The 19446-nt window shown below is 56.7% G+C and overlaps 9 protein-coding genes across 9 annotated transcripts; 6 read left to right on the top strand and 3 right to left on the bottom strand.

Annotated features, from left to right (window-relative positions):
• Positions 1–566: 566 nt before the first annotated feature.
• Positions 567–2764, top strand: N657DRAFT_629576 (uncharacterized protein; the record flags this gene model as incomplete). The annotated part of the gene is made up of 4 exons (XM_062790902.1): positions 567–734; positions 833–1182; positions 1250–2342; positions 2393–2764. The coding sequence occupies 4 exons, from the start codon at positions 567–569 to the stop codon at positions 2762–2764; spliced, it is 1983 nt and encodes a 660-aa protein (XP_062652249.1).
• An 820-nt stretch (positions 2765–3584) lies between these two features.
• N657DRAFT_585522 (uncharacterized protein) lies at positions 3585–5307 on the top strand (the record flags this gene model as incomplete). The annotated part of the gene is made up of 2 exons (XM_062789786.1): positions 3585–4291; positions 4348–5307. 2 exons carry the CDS (start codon positions 3585–3587, stop codon positions 5075–5077), a joined length of 1437 nt encoding a protein of 478 aa, XP_062652248.1. The 3' UTR covers positions 5078–5307.
• An 80-nt stretch (positions 5308–5387) lies between these two features.
• On the top strand, positions 5388–7110 carry N657DRAFT_638951 (FAD-binding domain-containing protein). The gene has a single exon (XM_062791689.1). The coding sequence runs from the start codon at positions 5475–5477 to the stop codon at positions 6978–6980; it is 1506 nt and encodes a 501-aa protein (XP_062652247.1). The 5' UTR covers positions 5388–5474; the 3' UTR covers positions 6981–7110.
• Positions 7111–7293: 183 nt separating this feature from the next.
• Positions 7294–9368, bottom strand: N657DRAFT_652147 (uncharacterized protein; the record flags this gene model as incomplete). Its single annotated transcript, XM_062794264.1, has 2 exons — positions 7294–9257; positions 9308–9368. 2 exons carry the CDS (start codon positions 9366–9368, stop codon positions 7294–7296), a joined length of 2025 nt encoding a protein of 674 aa, XP_062652246.1.
• An 808-nt stretch (positions 9369–10176) lies between these two features.
• N657DRAFT_638949 (FabD/lysophospholipase-like protein) lies at positions 10177–12146 on the top strand. Its single transcript, XM_062791688.1, has one exon. It carries the CDS (start codon positions 10356–10358, stop codon positions 11934–11936), a length of 1581 nt encoding a protein of 526 aa, XP_062652245.1. The 5' UTR covers positions 10177–10355; the 3' UTR covers positions 11937–12146.
• On the top strand, positions 12070–12673 carry N657DRAFT_638947 (uncharacterized protein). Its single transcript, XM_062791687.1, has 2 exons — positions 12070–12154; positions 12259–12673. The coding sequence occupies exons 1-2, from the start codon at positions 12108–12110 to the stop codon at positions 12560–12562; spliced, it is 351 nt and encodes a 116-aa protein (XP_062652244.1). The 5' UTR covers positions 12070–12107; the 3' UTR covers positions 12563–12673.
• Positions 12674–12733: 60 nt separating this feature from the next.
• Positions 12734–13553, bottom strand: N657DRAFT_638946 (uncharacterized protein). The gene has a single exon (XM_062791686.1). The coding sequence runs from the start codon at positions 13252–13254 to the stop codon at positions 12853–12855; it is 402 nt and encodes a 133-aa protein (XP_062652243.1). The 5' UTR covers positions 13255–13553; the 3' UTR covers positions 12734–12852.
• A 187-nt stretch (positions 13554–13740) lies between these two features.
• On the top strand, positions 13741–16124 carry N657DRAFT_638945 (Calcium/proton exchanger). Its single transcript, XM_062791685.1, has 4 exons — positions 13741–14514; positions 14574–15536; positions 15594–15679; positions 15743–16124. Exons 1-4 carry the CDS (start codon positions 14187–14189, stop codon positions 15827–15829), a joined length of 1464 nt encoding a protein of 487 aa, XP_062652242.1. The 5' UTR covers positions 13741–14186; the 3' UTR covers positions 15830–16124.
• A 1263-nt stretch (positions 16125–17387) lies between these two features.
• N657DRAFT_629570 (uncharacterized protein) lies at positions 17388–18968 on the bottom strand (the record flags this gene model as incomplete). Its single annotated transcript, XM_062790901.1, has 3 exons — positions 17388–18152; positions 18209–18348; positions 18401–18968. The coding sequence occupies 3 exons, from the start codon at positions 18966–18968 to the stop codon at positions 17388–17390; spliced, it is 1473 nt and encodes a 490-aa protein (XP_062652241.1).
• Between the last annotated feature and the right edge of the window lie 478 nt (positions 18969–19446).

Here is a 19446-nt window from a genome sequence, read left to right as displayed (position 1 = left end):
AAGAATGCTCCAGTCGAGTGCAACATATATGGCGAACGGCAGCGACACAGCCACCACAGCAAGCGTGTGTCAAGAACGAAGTGGCAAAATGGTCATCAGGAATGGGCCCCGAGGTTGAGAAAGCGGTGCCCATGACTACCCAGGCACCTGTCTTTTCCCACTGCGATATTGAACTCGTCATTGCCCTTTCAAATGTTTGAGTCAGCACCTGTGTCTTGTTGAATAGGGCCGGCGATGAGGTCGTCTATCCGTCACCAACTCCAATGATTAGAGAAACATCCTTTTTTTTTTCTCTTTAGAAGACAGCTAAGTTATAACTAAAGTCTACCCTTCAATCCAGCTTATCTACCAGAATAATGCGCCGGAGTATCAGTCGCCTTTCAAGTTAGATATCTAGACGCCCAAGCCGGCAATGTGGTTGATTCCGTATCTAACCACACAAGGTCGAATGCACTCGGCTGCTGGGCGGCTGAGCGCCTTCGCCTTCCCCACGCACCCGGGACCAAGGTTTATATTCATACGCAATGTAAACATTGATGCACCTTGGCCGAAGGCACACGCTAACAATGGGGGTACACAAAACTACGCGCTCGCCGCTCGCACAACGGGCTTCTCAAGAACAAGGGCTTCCTCTTGAAGAGACAGAGGTCCCCGCGTTTATTTACCGGCCGCTGGAGGACGCGGGGCTGGAAACCCGTTTCTTCAAGCTCTTTCTGGGAGACTTCGACGAGCCCGTGGTTGGGAGCTGATACACGGCATCTTTGACGCTGAAAAGGACGGCTACTGTCCGGTTGTTGCACTGCCAGCCAGGTATGGCATTGCCTCACTACAGGGCCGTATAGGGCACGACATCGAGTACGACGCCATTCCGTGGTGTTGGGAAGAGGACCCTTCTCGGACCACGATGTTTCTTAGGATCGACGAGGGGCTTACGCGCTGCCTTGTGTCCAAGGGCCTTGAGGCTACCTTCCGACACCTGCGACGGCGTTGGCGGGACAGGGTCGTCTGGGCAGACGCGCTGTGCATCAACCAGACTGACATCAGCGAGCGTAACCTCCAGGCCAGCAATATGGCGCCCATCTACAACAACGCGGCCAACATTTGCGTATGGTTAAGCCAGGACACGCCCGACAGCAAGCTGGCCATGCGCTTCATCCAGGACGAGCTGTGCGACATTGAGCGGTTCGACAAAATCCACGGGGACGCAGGCATGGCCGACAAGCTCCTGGCACTGCTTCGCCTCTTGGAGCGCCCAGTGGTTCTCGCGACTGTGGATCATCCAAGAGATCCTATTTGCGAGGAAGGCGACGCTCCACTGCGGTCGGGACGAGCTGAGCTGGAGCCAGTTCGCAACGGCCATCGAGTTGCTCCTCGAGACCGAGAAAACGTCGCAGAGATTCTCGTCCGTCATGAAGATGCGGCCCGACTTTTGGGACGGCTCGAGCTTGTTTGCACACGTCAACCAGTCGGGCGCCGGACTCCTAGGCCAGGGCATCCTGTTTCGCGACTACAAGACAAAGTCGGCCTCGCAGGGTCCGCTCTGGCGCATCGAGCATCTCGTGTCGTCTTTGACGGTGGTGTTTGATACTACCGAGCCGCGCCACTGCATCTACGCTCTGCTCGGAGTCGTCGCGGACGTGACGCCCTCGCCTGACGTCAAAGACGAGCCGAGGCTGCTTCGACCGTGGCGTCTCTCGGAGGTCGAGCTCAAGACGGCGCGGTATCTAATAGTCTACTCGAAGCCCTACCCCGAAATCTGCATGAACTTCGTCGAATTCTGCATCGATCACTCTCCCCACCGACACTGGGCCCTCGATATCATCTGTAGGCCGTGGGCCATGGAGCCCGTCCCGAAAAATTTCTCAACGGGCGAGCGTGACCACGCCTCCGAATTTCTCCCAAGCTGGGTCATAGAGGCTCCCGAGACGTCCTTCAGAATCATGACGCATCCTCTGTCGAGGAAGAAGGTGACGCGGCAGAATGCCGACTCCCTGGCGGCACCGCCCGACACGGCCAGAACCCAGTACGCTGCATCTTCGAACGAGACGTTTCGCCGGTCCACCCTAACGTTCAGGAGGCGGCCAAACCTGAGGCACTACAGCATGCTTGTCCGGGGTTTTGTTTTCGATCAGATTGAGAGAGTGGAAGCCTCGTCACAAGACGGCTGTATCCGAAGGAGTGAACCGAGCTCGCCAACTGGACCAAACTTGAGACTCCACTGCCCCAGGAGTTCTGGCGCACGCTCGTCGTCAACCGGGGACGCGACGGGGCGGCCGCCGCCCATCTACTTACGAGGAGGCGTGCTGGCGGTCTGCCATCAGGGCGGGATTCAAAGCCGGGCAGTAAACACGTCGCTCCTCATCAGCAAAGATGAAATTCGATCGTTTCGCAGTTCTGCAAGCGAGTGCAGGCCTCGAGCTTGAACCGCCGGCTCTTCAAAACGAGCGGAGGGCGGTCGGGACTCGCGAGCAAGAGCGTTGCCAGCGGCGATCTCCTGTGTATCCTACCCGGATGTAGCGTCCCCGTCGTTTTCCGCCGCTTCTCCAAAGCGCCCGGCGATAGCAAGGCCGAGAAAAACGAGGACAAGCTCCAGCATAGTTTGGGCGTCTTCAAGCGGACACTGCTGGACCGGATACGGGCGAAGGAGATGAGAGAGCAATGGGCAAGGCAAAACCGAGGAGTACAACCGCTATATTCAAAGCCTCAAGATCCCAGGATGGGACAAGACGGAGGGAAGTTGGGTCATGAAGAAGGCCGCCAGTGAGCAAACAACGAGGGAGCGGTCGCATTCACAGCCACCTAAAACCCTAAACGGCAGGGGGGAAGGGAAAGAAAAAGCCGAGTTGATGCCGCGCCCGAACCAAGACCAGCCGCAGAACCAAACAAACGAAGGTATCGCGGCATCATACCTTTACTACACAGTACAACTTTCTCGGGAAGTGCTACGTGCATGACATGATGGACGGCCAGGCGACGAACGTGAGGGTACGAAGCCGCATCCCTTTCGAGATCTCTGAGATAAAGATGATCCAATGACAGGCGGCATGGCGAATTGAGAGTGGCGATGTGGCAGGAGTCCCTTGAAGGGAAGGCTTGCGAGAGCCACTCTGCTGGAAGCGACGGTGGGGGTAACGGGTCTATGGAAGCCCCGTGCCGAGGCCCTTTCCCATTTCGGTGTCCCTGGTCCCGTGCTGCCGGTTCTTCACTTGTCCGTTTGCCCCTCGTTTTTCTCACACTATTATTATATGTGACGAGGTCCATCGGTCCATGATGTTGCTGGGATAAAATCCCTTGACGTGGCGGACCGTTGGTGCAGTGGGCCACTGTTGTATCCCAAGTGTTGGCTTCCGCAAATTCACTATGTACAGTAGCTGGGCAGGTACAAGTAGAGACCTCGCCGACTACTCTTTCTGAATTTATACTCTTATACCACTACATCCCTCCTCGTTCTGCTGTGTTCCCTCTTCTAACCTGTGACACCTAGAGTACTTTCGTTATTCATAATCTCTGTCCTCATCATGACGGCTCAGGAACCCGCTCCCGCCCCCCAAGCCGCCGACAAGGGCGCGGACAAGAACCAGAGCATGTTTCTCTTCTTGCTCCCCAAGGTCCCGCTTATGTTGCGGGTGGCCATCCTGCACATGCTACATGTCTCGCAGCAGTCAAAGTACCTAGACTTGCGGACTGAGCTCATCATTGCGGTCCTGCGGTCCCTAACCAACCCGTCACGTCCTCTGAGCATATCAGACACGCAAAAGCTGGCTGGCCAGGCTCCGAAACTCAAGGGGAGGATTTGGGTTAGCACCTACTCGTGCCCGCCTCCGCCACCAGGGGAGACAGGTCTGCAGGAGGCCATCGCCAAGGCCATTGACGGGCTGCGGAACCCCAAGGCGCCCCAGCCCACGTACCAGATGCCCGAACCGGCGTCCATCGAGGGCGAGTGGACAGGCTACCGCGCCAGTGCGACCGCCGAGTCCCGGCTGCCCAACGTGTCGGAGAGGGAGCTCTACGCCGAGATGATGAGGGAGGTCAATAGTCCCGTGACGGTGCTCTACTTCCATGGAGGTGCCTACTATATGCTGGACCCTGCCAATCATCGTCCGACCACCAAGACGCTGGCCAAGCTGACGGGCGGGAGGGTGTACTCGGTCCGGTACCGCCTCTCGCCGCAACACGCATTCCCGGCGGCTCTGATGGACGCCTTGCAGTCCTATCTCGCCTTGCTCTACCCGCCAGAGGGCGCCTTCCACGAGCCCGTCAAGCCAGAGCACCTTGTCTTTGCCGGCGACAGGTCAGTTCTCCCTCATCCAGACATTTTCCCCTGGGGCACTAACTCTTTTGCCCCAGCGCCGGAGGCAACCTCTCCCTGGCCCTGCTCCAACTGGTCCTCCACCTCAATAAGCACACCCACCTCATCCCCTGGCACGGCACCCCCCGGCAAATCCCCCTGCCCGCCGGCGTGGCCGTCAACTCCCCCTGGCTCGACATAACGCACTCATTCCGGTCCTGCACAACCAACGCGCCCTTCGACTACCTCCCCCCCCCCGCCCAGCAACGCGCCGCCGAAGCCCACCGGCCCGCATGCCCCATCTGGCCCGCCACTCCGCCGCGCAAGCACCTGTACGCGCCTGACTCCCTGCTCGCGCACCCGCTCGTCAGTCTGGTCCTCGCCCGGTCCTGGCGGGGCGCACCGCCCGTGTACATGTGCACCGGCTGGGAGCTGCTGGCGGACGAGGACAAGTTTGTGGCGCACAAGATGTGGCGGGAAGGGGTGAAAGTGTTGCTCGAGGAGTTTGAGGCCATGCCGCACTGTTTTGCGCTCGTCATGCCGCAGCTCAGGGAGGCAAGGCGGTGCTTGGAGGGGTGGGCTGGGTTTATCAAGGGGGTTGTTGAGGGCGGTGCTGGTGGTTGTGGTGTGGGGGAGAGTCGGTTTGTGACGGTTCGGGCGAAGTCGTTGGAGGAGGTGGTGGGGAATATTGGGGAGGTGTGGAAGGAGGGGGAGGAGGTGGTTGAGGAACGGGTATGGAGGATGGTCACGGAGCGGGGAATCACTGAGGAAGGAATTGCGAAGTTGTGATATTGCTTGCTTACTGCACAATACACACGGCCAAGGTACAATACTTCGGAAGCTCGGAATAGAGCCGAGGACGCGGTTATGAGATGGAGCAGGAGGTGTGAACATTATAAGAAGATGGTCAGCGTGACCTAGGTGGTAGCTACCACATTTGGTTAAGTTGTTACTGTGCACGCTGAATATTTCGTATGTGCTCCTCAATGGAGCTGAGTGAGTGTAGAGCTCAGAGGAATGTAAGAAGAGTGCCAAGTGAGTGAGCGGTTGGACCCACTCACATCAAAAAACATGTCCCGATTCTCTCTCAACACCGACTCTCTCACCTCCATCCACTGCTCGGACAACGCAATGTAAGACAAAAACCAAACAGAACATACACAAACCGTTAGCCCTCCAAGCCAAAATGGACCGCCACAAAGCAGCAGTTGCGGCCATAGCCTCCACGGTGCGCTCCCTCTTCCTCGCGCGCAAACCCTACCGCATCAACCACGGCAGCACCAACTCGACCCGCCCGCGGCCCTCGGCAACACCGTCCGTCGACATCTCGCCCCTGCGCAACGTCCTTGCCGTCGACCCGGCCCGCCGCGTCGCCCTCGTCGAGCCCAACGTCCCCATGGACCGCCTCGTCGAGGCCACGCTGCCGCACGGCCTTGTCCCGCCTGTCGTAATGGAGTTCCCCGGCATTACGGCCGGCGGCGGGTTTGCGGGGACGGCCGGCGAGAGCAGCAGTTTTCGGCATGGTTTCTTTGATGAGTCGGTCAGTCGGGTCGAGATGGTGCTTGCGGACGGCGAGGTTGTCGAGTTGACGCCCGATGGGGAAAGGGCGGACTTGTTCCGGGGCGCGGCGGGCGCCGTGGGGACGTTGGGGTTGACGACGCTTTTGGAGGTGCGGTTGATGGAGGCTAAGAAGTTTGTGAAGACGCGGTATCGGCGGACGGGGAGTGTGGCGGAGGCGGTGGAGGCTGTGAGAGAGGAGGTGCGGAAGGGGGGTAATGATTATGTGGATGGGATATTGTTTTCGAAGGATCATGGGGTCGTGGTGACTGGGGAACTGACGGATGAGATGCCGCAGGGCGGGAGGGCGCAGACGTTTAGTGGGCCGTGGGATCCGTGGTTCTATCTCCATGCGAAGGAGAAGACCGCGGCGGTCGGGCAAGAAGCACAGGCGGATTATGTCCCACTGGCCGAGTACCTGTTTCGCTATGATCGGGGCGGGTTCTGGGTCGGCGCGGCGGCGTTTGAGTACTTCAAGATTGTGCCCTTCACGAGGTTCTTCCGCTGGTTTCTCGACGACTTCCTCCACACGCGCATGATGTACCGTGCCCTGCACGGCTCGGGCGAGAGCGCGCGGTTCGTGGTGCAGGACATCGCCATGCCATTCGAGACGACCGAGCGCTTTGTTGACTACACGTCTTCCGAACTCGGCATCTGGCCGCTGTGGCTGTGCCCGCTAAAGAGGCGTGGCCCGCCCACCTTCCACCCCTTCACCACACTGCCAGAGGGCATTGAGAGGAAGGAGGAGGACATGATGCTCAACGTCGGCGTGTGGGGCTGGGGCCCGTCAGAGCCGGCCGAGTTTGTCCGGAAGAACCGCGAGCTGGAGAACAAGGTGCGCGAGCTGGGCGGTATGAAATGGCTGTACGCACACACCTACTACCCGCAGGACGAGTTCTGGCCCATGTATGGCGGCCGCGAGTGGTACGACCAGCTGCGCGCAAAGTACAACGCCGGTACCCTCCCAACTGTGTGGGACAAGGTCCATGTTGACCCGGAGGCGGCCGGCGCAAAGCAGCGCCACTGGCTGAAGAGACAGTCGCCGCTCGGCGGCTTCTATGGCATCTACAAGAGCATCCAAAGCAAGGACTACATGCTGCATCGGAAGGCTCAGTGGAAGTGGAAAAGCGAGTGACACCCGGCGGAGTGTTCTGATAGGTTGGCTAGATGGAAGGATACACTGTAGTAATAGCTGTACCCAATATCAGATGGATGTACATCGTACCGGCAGATACCTAAGGAATAGAGAACTCAGTAAGCTGCGACAGGTACGTTTGCGTACACCGCATGGTTCCGAAAGGGGCCTGGGTGTCAACACTTACATGCTCATGGTATGGAACCAGGGATAGCAGACGTATGCACGAGTTTGCGGTCACCGCAAGAAGATATGGAAGCCCAGCGGCGTTCACATTGTGGACTCCATAAATCAGGTATCCTGAGGAACCCCTCTAAATACAGACAGAGCTCAACTGCTCAACAACATGCTCAGTGAACGCCTCCTGCAACGATATTCCCACATCCGAGTCATTGGATTGCTCAGCCAGTTCCTCCACGCCAAATCCCTTCTCGCCGTGCGCCCAGAGACACCTTTCTACCGCTCTCCAGTACCTATCTCCAACAATATTCCTCAACTCGGTCAGCGGGTTCGGCCGACCAGCCGCCTCAAACGGCGCGCCCTTCTTGATACCCAACAACCAATCCCTGACCATCTTAGACTCCTCCAGCGGCACATTCGGCACCTTGCCATTCTGGCCCTCGCCGCTCGGTTTCTTCTCTCCCAGGTGCATCACCTTGTGCAGCTTCTCCCAGTGTGCGATCTCCAACAGCAACAGCCCCAGACTGTACAGATCATACGTCTTCTTCGAGTTCCTCTCGGTCGGCCGCTGCCGCTGGATGCCGGGCCAACGGTAGAGATCCCAGACGACATCCACTTCCCTCGCTGTGGTCTCGGACCCGTCCGGGCGCGAGAACTCAAACCCGGATAAGACGGGTTTCTCGGGGTTGTACTCCAGCCCCGTTTGACCCCTACCAGTCCCGTTGTCGTCCTCCTTCTCCGCGCTGCAGTGGAACACGACGTTGTCGCTAAAAATGCCCTTGTGCAGCCAATTGACGGCGTGCAGGTTCAGCACCGTGGCGCACAGTCTCGCCGCCATGCCCACGCGCCGCGACAAGCTCGGCTTCAGTTTCGCGTCGCCAAGCATGTCGTGCAGCGACACGACCCGCGTGTCGTAGTCGCTGCCCTCGGGCATCTTGAAGATCCAGCCGTAGCGGTCGGCGCCGGACACATCGCGGTCGTCGAAGAAGCCGAGACATTCGGGCGCGTGCAAGGACGCGGGCTTTGGCAGTCGCAGCATCTCGGCCAGGGCGACCGTGCGGAGGGCGGATTGCGCGTCCCTGAGCGAGTTGGGTGGGATGTCGCCGAGGGACTTCCATTCGATCCACACTGGCGTGTCGCCTTCGGATGTGGTTAGGATTCCCCGCGGCCGGGGGAGCGATTCGGGAATTTCAGCCTCGTGCTCATTCCACTCAAAGAATTCGCTTAGGTCGGCGTCGGTGTACTTGCGGACTGTGATGCCGAAGTCGAATAAGCTGCGGGCAATGTCGAAGGTGGTAATGTCCCGCTTGCTGAGCTGGGCGAGAATCAGTTCGGAAGTTCGACTGATCTTCTTGAGTTGGAGGAGGTCTTGGAGAGACGTGTCGTTGTGATGCGCCTCTTTCTCCTTGCGGGTATCTGCTGAAGTAGATATCAAACTTGTGACAGCCCCAAGCATGTCTCGCAGGTTTTGGACGGTGTTCCTGGTCAGGATCATCTCTCGGTATGTCTTTGCTGTGATATCGTCAATCTGCTTCTCTCGGTAGGTTCTCATGAGCTCGTGAAGCCTCTCCGTCAGGGCATGGAGATCCTTCAGGAGCGCCTCGAAGGCTTCCTTATCGATGGCTATCCAACGGACACGGGCTGGATGAGTGACGATATCCTTGGTGTGGCGACCGGTCTTTTGAAAGAAGCTCCGGATATGGTTGGTCCCCCGGAGATGCCTGCGCTCTTCATGCCTTGCCTCGTAGGACACGGCTAGGCTTGAAATCTCCTTGAGAACGTCGATGTCCGTCGGCTGCTCGTTGGCCTCCTTGTCGTCCGAAGTATCGGTCTTTGTGGAAGAAACAGGCAGTTCATTGCCGTAGCGGGCGTTCAGCTCCCTGAATTCCGACAGCAGCCACTGTATCCGAGCCACGATGGCAACCAGCTCTAACCCCTCCGCTCCCAATGTGGTGCCCAGACTGGAACCCTCAGGGACATCGACTAAGCCTGCTGCTTTTCCCCAGGCCAGGACTCGGTTGTATTCGATGATGAGCTGCAGCCTGTACTGCTCAAACTCCCTGGGCATATCGACCAGGGCAGTAATGAACTTGAAGACTGGCAGCGGTCAGTATCCTTCCTGACAGCGATGATAATTCTCGACTTACCCCTAACCGCGCTGTCAAATACGTCCCATGTCAAAGAGATTACTCCAGCGGCGACCTCCATGGTGAACAGCAAGTGCCCTAATGTAGTTACCTCATGGTCAGTAGAAGCGTCAAATGCGGAGAAACAGAAGAAAGCAAAAATATCAAGATGCAAAAGAAAGAGAGCCAAGATTCATCTGAATCGAGACGGCCGGTGAACGAAAACTTAACATACAGAAAACTTGAGAAATATTGTTCACTGTCTCTCGTTTAAAACACTTACTCTCTGCTATGTCGATCTCTTATTGCTCCTCTCAATCACCGAGTCAACTTGCAACTGCAACTCTGGTGCCTAAGGTAAGGTACGGTATGTAACCTCACCTAAACTACCTATCGTGAGTCACGGTCGTTGTGAGCCTGACTGGCCTCGGGGCGGGGGCTGCGTTGAATAGAACAGGAAGCCGCGGGTCATCTTGCTCTGAGTTTCATGGATGCAAGTGGCCGTCACTTATGCAGTTCCACTTGAGGCAGTGCGATTCTCCGTTTCTGTGCATGTTGAGGCCTCATCTTCGCTGAGCTGTACAAAGAAGTGAGTTCACTCAGCCTCGCCGGCTCAGACAGGTCCAGTCAGACTCGGTAAGTTTGCAAGCGAAGAATGCCCATGTGGCGTTCGCGGCTTTTTGATTGTCGGATTCCGGGGCGGTTTACCTTGCCTCGCCCACTTGCCGATCGCAACTTCCAAGTTTGTCGGATTCCGGCTCGGGGCCAAAACGGCAGCACCACGTGGTCAGAGAGCAACTAACAGTGGATGTTCCAGGCTAGGGTAGCTGATGCGAGGCGTGTTCAACGGCAAGTCAGCTCTGTGTGAAGCCGATAATAGGCTCAACCAGCACAGAGCAGCGCCCAAACGTCGTCAGTTCATAGCAGCCCAGGGCTGTCAAAACCGACTGCAATCTTCCATCCCGGTTGGAATTCTTCACGCCCATTTCTTCTCACCGAGATTCCACCGACCCCCATTTGCCACTGGCAAGCACAGTCATTTCTGATTCTTCCCATTCGACACGACAAAATGACAGATGTCGCAAGTCATGGCGGAGAGCCCCACCATCGAATGCATGGACCGGTCTCCGCGCTCCGCTCATCCGCGCCGAAGCCGAAGCGGGCGCCAACTCGCGTCTCGATCATCACCCCGAAAGGCTCCACAACTGCCGATGACAGCAGACTGCGCTCCGCTTCCGTTAGTACGCCGCCGGGCTTGCACGTATCATCGACGACATGGAAGAGGCTCATCCTAACACTCGACGGCGGTGGAATCCGGGCATACTCGTCGCTCATTATCCTCCGCGACCTGATGCACGAGATCGAGCGCATCGAGCAGTCACTCGATCCCCGCGCCGCAGCCAGCACCCATACCGACCGCATTCCCCGAGATCAGATTCCTGATGATGTGCTCCGAGAAGGGCAATACCTGCCCTGCCACTACTTCGACTACATTGCTGGCACCAGCGTCGGCGGCTTGATAGCCATCATGCTGGGCATGTTTGGAATGAGCGTGGACGACTGCATCAACGAGTTCCACCGCCAGCACAAGGCCATTCCGCTGGCCGACGACGCCTCGGTCGTCTCTTCAATCGACTTTCCGCTTGTCTACCGGCGCAGCACCTGGCCGACCAAGCGCACTCGCTCCTTCTTCGACACCTTCGCCAAGTTCACCGTGACCGCCACCGCCCGCACCCTGACAGGCTCCTCCACTACTCCTTCCATATCCCGCGCATCATCACAGGTATCCGCCGCATCAAGCGAATTTCGTAAAGACACGTATCAATGCCAGACCCTCGCCTGGTGCACCGAAGTCGAGACGCGCCGGTCGCGGCGGCCCTACGCCTTCTGCACCTACGCGGAAGATGAGAATGACCCCGAACAGCTCATCTCGATCCCGGAGGTGGCCAAAGCCATCACCACGCCTTCCCGCTACTCCTTCAAGCCCTTCAAGCTCGGCTCAGGCCACTTCGTCGACGGCAGCAAGCAGATACGGGACCCCACCCTCGAAGTTCTCAAAGAAATCAGTTCCCTGCTCGACGAGGCCGAGCCCGCCATCGACCTCCTACTGAGCCTGGGCACCGACGAGCATCAGGCCTGGTTCTACGAAAAGCTGCGCTCCTTCACCTCCTCCGCAGTACTCACCGAAGAGGACGACCAGAACAAAAAAAAGGCCATCACCGCCGAGCAAGGCCGCTCCTACAACCACTACCACCGTTTCGAAGTCCCTTCCATCAAGCTCGGCTGGCGCAAAAAGTTCTTCCTCGCCGAGATCGAAGGGGAAACTACTAAGTGGCTGGCCCAGCCAGAGCAAAAGGCGCGCATCACACAGTACGCTACCATGCTCGTCGAGCGGCGGCGCGCGCGGGCCGCCACGGCGAGGTGGGAGACGTTTGCGCTGGGGGTGCGGTACGTTTGTTTTCATGAGGCGTGTAATAAGAGCATGGAAGGGGAGGAAGGGGTGAGCAATAGCCCTAAGCAGGTGTTTACGGGGAGAGGGGATTTCTTTGATCATCTCGATCGGAGGCATGAGCTGGGGAGATTGGCGGCGAGAGGGCTGGTGGATATTGAGGAGGAGTTGGATCGGGGGAGGAGGTTTGGGTGTACGTGATGGAGGGAGAGGATCGATTGGTGTTACGTTCTGTTGTTCTCGAGGAGGAGATTGTTTTGGTAGGCTGCATATGCATAGTGAGCATGGCGTTTTTTGGAGCAGTCTGTAGACGGACCAGTCTTTTCGTGGACAGGCTTATACCATACGTACGGAGGACCTGGTGGGAGGTTAATGGCCGTGGGGTCTGGTGGTGTTCCTTTGCTTTGGGTTGAGTCTGCCTAGATCGTCCACTCGCCAAACTTGGTGGTTAGTATGCCTTGCCGTTAATAAATGAGTGTTTTCGCAAACACAAGGACTCGGCATCATGCGTGAGGGACATCACACCATTCCATATTGTGTTGAGTGCAACCTTGGGGAAGGTCTCGGCCGCAGGGTGGGGTCAGTCCAGTCTCCCGGTATTTCGGTGCGGCCCCGCTACCCAGGTGACACACACCCCACATTGGTGTCGCTTAATGTCTGGTGACATTCTCCGATGTCTTGGCATGTTTGGGAGGCCTCCCCGACTCCGCGCCCGAGTAGTGGGAGAACTTCGCATCTCACAGGCGAGACAGGTTGCCCTATGCCATTGGGTCGCCAATTGCTCACTGCGGATCGCCCGGGCAGCGTGCATGGTTGGAAAATGGTGAATGGTGGTGGATGGACGGTGCTCACATCATCGTTGATGACTTTGCTGGTTGGGTACGGACACAGCCGTACGGATAAGACGTGTTGTGTTGGGCAGTGTTGGAGGATGATGCCGGAATGTGGATGCCTGACAGAAGTTCAAGGTCGATGTCAAGGTCTTCGAACCCAAATGATATTCTCCCGTTTACAGAACCGTGTAATACACTGGCCTGCAATTCATCGCCCTGTCTTGCTGGACCATCGAACAGACAATTGCCAATGACGCAGGTCGTCCCACCACGGAAACAGGGGCTTAAAGCCGAGCGGAAGATCGTTGGAGAAGGTCTCCACCTGGGAGCTTGAAGCTCCATTTGGTTACGTCTTTGAGACAGAGTGAAGTGAATCGGTGAATACGATAGACTCGAGTGTACGCTACAATCTGTCGGCTATATCCTAAGGTAGAATAGTTCGAGTACATACAAAGACCTCCGTCGTTGGATCGTTCATGTTTCAACTGGACCAACCTGAGGCGAGCTGCTTTTCCTGGTAACAGAGTGCGGCGCGGATACTGTGGTAGGAGGTTAATAGAGTGCGGGTGCAAACGTGTAACAGAAAAACAGCGGTTGAAGATCACATTGAAAACGGAAGCCCCATCAGTGAGAAAACCTCTTCTTATTAAAACCGCGCTTGACAAGACCACTGCCACCCTTGGCATTGCATTGGCATTTCTGACCGCTCCAGTTCAGAATCCTTCTCAGTTGGAGAGATATTCGCGGTGAGTGTGGTATCCAATGCAGACTTGCTTACATGACATCGGATTCTAGGTTTGGGCGAGAGTGCCTGCGTTGGTCTGAGCCGCTGCGCCCGAGCAGAGTGTCACCAACTGCATTGCTTTGCTGGGGCCGAGGTTGAGACCTCTGTGTCCGGTAACTGAAGCGTCCGTTCACGGGTGCGAGACTCGGGGGGTCGTCAGCTTAAGGGCCATCGAACTTCAACGTTACCTTAAATTCGATATGAGGAGCTGCAAGTTAAGGATTTTCTCAACTCAGACAACTGATCTTACGACAGTTATCACCTTACCTTACCGTATCCCTTACACTAGGCGACAGGGCATAGTCATTGGCTCCGGACTCGCTTGCATCCGGATTTAGAACCCCACCTTTGTCCTTGCTCCATTTCCCAGCCGCCGGCTCTTCGCCCGTCTCTTTCGAATCGCCCTCCGATGCGCCTACTCTGCAAGTGAAAGAAACGGCCCCAGGGAGTTTAACTACACTTTCACTCTATCTTCTGCCGAGTGTCACCTTAACTCAAAAACGGTTACGGTCATCACGATGACATGTAAGTAACCTTAGCCTCCTCCTCCTCGAGACCTCGACCCCTTATCCCTTGTGCCCTTTGCGTCTGCACGTTTTGGCCGTCAACACCGCGAAACCTAAGTCGCGTGTCTCTCCCCAGACCTCATCCTTCCATCCCATCATCTGCAGAAGGCCACTGTGCAATTGAGCGCCACCCGCCTTTTCCACTGGTGAACTATCGCTGGGATACCCCAAACACGCGCCGTGCACCCCTCTTCGAGATGAGCAGCAGTCCCGGCCATCCAACACATCCAATCCACCGCACACTCCTCCCCATCGCGCAAAAGCAGCCATGGGTAACGGCTTGAACGGCAACGACTTAACACCACATACAGTCCACATCAAGACGCGCGACCAGATACGCCGGATCGAAACCGGCAGGCTCTCAGACCCACCCAACGGCAACGCCCGCTTCTCAAGCCTCGACGACATGCCAGTGAACGACGAGCGCAGGCCTCTCCTGGGGCACCATCACCTCGCGTCTACCTTGCACGCCGAACCGGGGTTTTGGCGCCACTTGCTCATCAACCCCCAGAGCAGTCCCGGCATTAACAGCCCGAACCCGCTTGTCAAATGGCCGGCCAGGGGATGGAACGTGACCAAGGTCACTCTGTTTAGTTGTACGCTTTTCACCTACCCACCCAACTTGCTTGAGACACGCCCTAATGTACTACTACAGCCTGGATCAACATTCTGCTCGTCTTTGTCCCGCTCGGCCTTTTCGCCGGCCGGCAGGACTGGGGCGCCACTTGGGTGTTTTCGCTCAACTTCCTCGCCATCATCCCGCTGGCCGCCGTCCTCTCCTTTGCGACAGAGGAGATCGCACAGCGCCTGGGTGAAACCTTGGGCGGGCTGGTGAATGCCACTTTCGGAAATGCAGTGGAACTGATCGTCAGCATTGTCGCGTTGCGCGCCGGAGAGATCGAGGTCGTGCAAGCTTCGATGCTCGGGTCCATCTTGTCCAACCTTCTCCTCGTCCTCGGCATGTGTTTCTTTCTCGGCGGAATCTACAACATGCGGGGCGCCGACGGCAGAGGCATTGAACAGAGCTTTGCCGCGGGCACCGCCCAGACCACCTGCTCGCTCATGGCCCTTGCCTCGGCCTCCATGATCCTCCCCGCGGCACTCTACGGAGTCCTCGACCGGGCCGAGGAACATAACAAGCAGGCCAGCATCCTGGTTCTCTCGCGCGGCACCTCGATCGTCCTGCTGTGCCTCTACGTCCTCTACCTCTACTTTGCTCTGCGCACGCACAAACAGCTTTTTGAGCCCGAAGCTCAGGCCGTTCGCGATGAAGGAGAGGAGGAACACGAGCCGTTGCTGGGTCCCTGGTCCGCCGCCCTTGTGCTGGTGGTGACGACGGTAGTCATCTCGTTCTGCGCCGACTACATGGTGGACAGCATCGACGCGCTGGTGGCGACGGGCAAGATTAGCAAGACGTTCATCGGTTTGATTCTGATTCCCATCGTCGGCAACGCCGCCGAGCACGTTACCGCCTGCGTGGTGGCCGTCAAGGATAAGATGGACCTGGCTATGGGCGTGGCTATTGGATCGAGCATCCAGATTGCCCTGCTGGTTACCCCCGCACTCGTCATGCTGGGTTGGGCTATTGGCCAGCCCATGACTCTGCACTTTGAGACCTGTAAGCTCTTCCAAGCCGGATATCAGAAAACATGTGCTCATTGCTAACCCGGATCAGTTGAAACTGTGGCATTTGGCCTCTCGGTGCTGGTCGTCACCTACACCGTCCAGGACGGTAAATCCAATTACCTCGAGGGCGCAATGGTATGTATTCTCCCTTTTAACCTCCACATCCAGTGTTCACAGACTACTAAACGATCCGTGCAGCTCTTGGGTCTCTACATGATCATTGCCCTTGCCTTCTGGGCCAGTCCAACAGATGCTCTGGGCAAGACTGCCCTTCCGTGGCAGTGATCCAAACAAAGGTTCATGCGACACACGATACAACCCAGCCGGGAAATTCTCATTTACCTTTACAGATATTTTTCGGGCGGTCTCTGTACGAATATGTGCGCCATACATGTCACACAATTGACTACGTTTGATACGGCTTTGGCAATGCCAAGAGGCTTGGATCACCAACCACTTGGAGAAAGGCCAAATGTTGCCGAGGAGGGGCATTGTACCAATATCTACGGGAGGCGTTTTGTGTAAACCATGGCAAGCAGCGGAGTTATGGGTATGTCAATCAGATCTTCTCATTGTTGGGTAGTAAAAAAAAAAAAAAAAAAAAACTCTTGATCTTCGTGTGACTGTTCCGAGTTCGGTTCTCATCGAGCGAGATTGGTACTGTACCCGGTAGTATCCGTCAACCGCAGTGATCGGACCTGAACCTGGTTCTGCCTTGCAAGAACTTTTCCCTCCTATGTCAACCACGCTTCCATGCCCTGCCATCCGTAACAAGAAGAAACCAACTCAGACTCATATCAAATGAGAAGAGTGAACGAACGAAGCGTTGGTTCTTAGGCGAGGAGAAAGAAGAGATAGCAATTTGTCATGTTGCTTTGCAATCATGTTACCTACAGAGCCGAGATACAAGTCCCTTACACAGTAGGTCCTCTTGGTTCTCCAGTGTCCGGCAACCAACCAGCTCCTCGCAGGCAGGCGGGTTAGATGCAAATAAAGCCCAAAGCAAAGGTGGTAAAATCTCCCATGCCCCTTAACTTGCACCGCATTCGATGCAGACCCGGTGCCAAAAATCCCACTCATTCACACCATCCATCCATCCACCCATCCATCGCCGGCTCTCACCTCGTGCCAAACTCCTCGCACAATTCTCAAGCCAGCAGACAGAGCGGCCATGTGGAAATCCAGCCTTTTCCTCCCGGTGACAAACGGAGACAAATGGCGCAGGGTTCCTTGCCGGTTCAGTACGGTGGCTGCCACCAGAGTCGGTAGGGATAAATCAAAGCAAACAGTGCCAGCTATTATCTGATGTGGTTCCTCAGCACCGAGCAATGTGCTGTGATAATGGTGCAACCATGGTGTTCTGCTGCTGCTGACCCTGCCACTGGTTGCCGTTCCAGAAATAGAGTAAAAGTACAGAGAAAAACAGTAGAAACTGAAATGAACCATGGCGCCAGAATGCCGGTCCATTGTCCCACCACCCGTATCATTAATGTAAGTAGGTAGTGAACTCCCGTACGCGCCAGCCCAGACCATCTTTATAGTAGAACAGACCAAGAACCTCTTTTTTTCCCCAACCTCGTCATGCTGTATGTTGTTTTGTTGGCATTGGAGATGGAGATGGACACCAACAACCATGCTGTCTCCTTATTAGGCTTCACGAAGAGATGAGATACGGAAGGAGGCAATCTTCCAATTGGCCATGGGCCCATCCAGCAAAACCTGTCGTTGACTGTCGACATGTTCTGTGGACAACCCTCTATCCGATTACCGTTTTGGGGTTACGGATGGCGCAGGCTCGATCGTCGGCCATCACCCAACAGAAAGCACCGTCTTAGGCGAAGTACTACTGCGCATTTGTCCAGAGCTCTCTGCCGGCCTTAGCATCAAAAGAGGGATTGCCTGGCTCTGTGCTGCCCTGGCGCCGAGACGACGGCGTGCTGTTGTAGAACATCTGGGCAATTGGGGTACCAGATGGGTACGACTCGGGATCAGGGTACACGTATCCATTGCCATTGGGGCTCTGCGTGGGAGACCCGACAGGACCGGGCGAGGCCCATCCGACACTGCCGATATGGGGACTACCGGCAGCGCTGCCGGAACCTTGCTGGGGTTGTTCAATGCTAGGTTCGAGGGTCTGCGGAGGAGCATATGCGGTCGGATGGGATGTCGGGCGCATGCCGTTGTTGTATCCCGAAGATGCCGTGGGTGAGGCGCTGCCAACTTGAACATCGCCACGGAGGTGCGGTGGGATCGAGTTGGTCAGATACTGGATGTTGTTCATGCTGGCCAACTCTGCGCCCGGCGACATAGAAATGGGGCGTTGTCCCGGAGAAGGAGTGGTAAGTGGAGACTCATGGTTTGACGCTTGCTCGCTCTCGGACCGCGACTTGCTCTTAGCAGCGGCGGCGGCGGCAGTCGCACCCTGGGCAAGGGCCTCGGCACGGGCGCGCGCGGAATCCTCAACTGTGCCAGTATGGTGGTTCTGGTGCCTAGTAAGTGTCGTCCGACGAGTGAATGTCTTTTGGCAGTCGACATAGGGGCATTTATACGGCCGCTTGCCCGAGTGGATCCGCCTGTGCCGAGCCAACGAGCTGCTATCACTGAAGGGCTGCAGCAGAACACTGTGAGTGACCCTGGCCGGTCAGTGGGGTTGACCATGCTTACCTTGCCACAACGCTCGCACCGGTGCGGCTTCTCACCAGTATGCACACGTGAATGCACCGTCAGAGCGGACCTTTGAATGAATTGCTTGCCGCAGCCAGGGAAGTCGCAGACATGCGGACGAATCCCACTGTGGATACGCTCTGGCTTACATGTTAGCAGAACAAGGTGGAACAAATGATGACCGAGACATACCATGGCGTGCAAGATCACTCCGTCTCGCAAACGGCTTCCCGCACGTGCTGCAGGGAAACTGTTTTGCTGGCGGTTGAGGACGCGCCTGTGGATGTGGCTGCGCCTGCGGTTGCGCCGCTTGAGCATGCACCTCAGCTGTCTGGTAACCTGGCTGAGCGGGCTGGTAGCTTGGCTGAGCTGGCTGGTAGCTTGGTTGAGCCGGCTGGTAGCTTGGCTGCGGGATCCCAGACATCAAATTGGGCGGCAGGTCCGGGTGAAGCATCGGAGCTGATGCCATATTGGCGCTGGGCACGGGTGGCAAGGGGGCTGTGGCCATGGCAGCGGGTGAAGGGTAGGAAGCGTTCATAGGACCACTCGACTGCTCCGAGCCATGCGGTGACGTCTGCTGCTCAACTTGGGGTTGCTGAACGGCCTGAACCGGAGGCTGTTGCTGCAGCTGCTCTTGTTGCTGCAGCTGTTGTTGTTCGGTTGTCACCTCTTGTGAAGCTTGTTGTACCCCTGGCTCAGATTTGATATTAAGCACATTCCCAATTCCCATGGCGCTAGTCGATGATGGCGACTGCGACATGTTAAAGCTTTGTGAAAGGCGGCGAAAGTAAAACCTCTTGTATAGCGCTGAGTGCTGAAGAATCACGGTCAGCACGGCGAAAACCCAAGCGGTGAGCAGGTCGAAACAGCTGCCCGAGGATGGGTCAAAGGACAGCCGGAAGACAATTGGGCAGGCAAGCCACAGTCTCTTTGACTGCGATATGTCGGCGTGGACCTGCAGTCAGTAGAAAAAGAAATCCCAGACTGGGCGTGTTGCGATGGCCGATGCTCGATGGCTGACGGTTTTTAATGATGAAAGAAGGAAGGACAGGAAAATGAGAAGTGATGCGGGGCTGGCGACGATTGAAATTTTCTCACCTCAAATAAAGAGTAACCCGAGATCCCAAACCGATCAGTAACACGCCAGCTAGGGCTTTGAGGATTCGATATTGTCTGAAGACAACGCCCAAGACTCAAGCTGTTTAAGTCGCTTGTGTGTACTCAGTCGGTTTGATGGA

Source organism: Parathielavia appendiculata, assembly GCF_033297405.1.
Source record: "Parathielavia appendiculata strain CBS 731.68 unplaced genomic scaffold N657scaffold_1, whole genome shotgun sequence".
In the NCBI taxonomy this organism is placed as follows: domain Eukaryota; kingdom Fungi; phylum Ascomycota; class Sordariomycetes; order Sordariales; family Chaetomiaceae; genus Parathielavia; species Parathielavia appendiculata.
The sequence above is the reverse complement of the archived record's forward strand: the minus strand, read 5'-3'. Positions and strand labels throughout refer to the sequence as shown.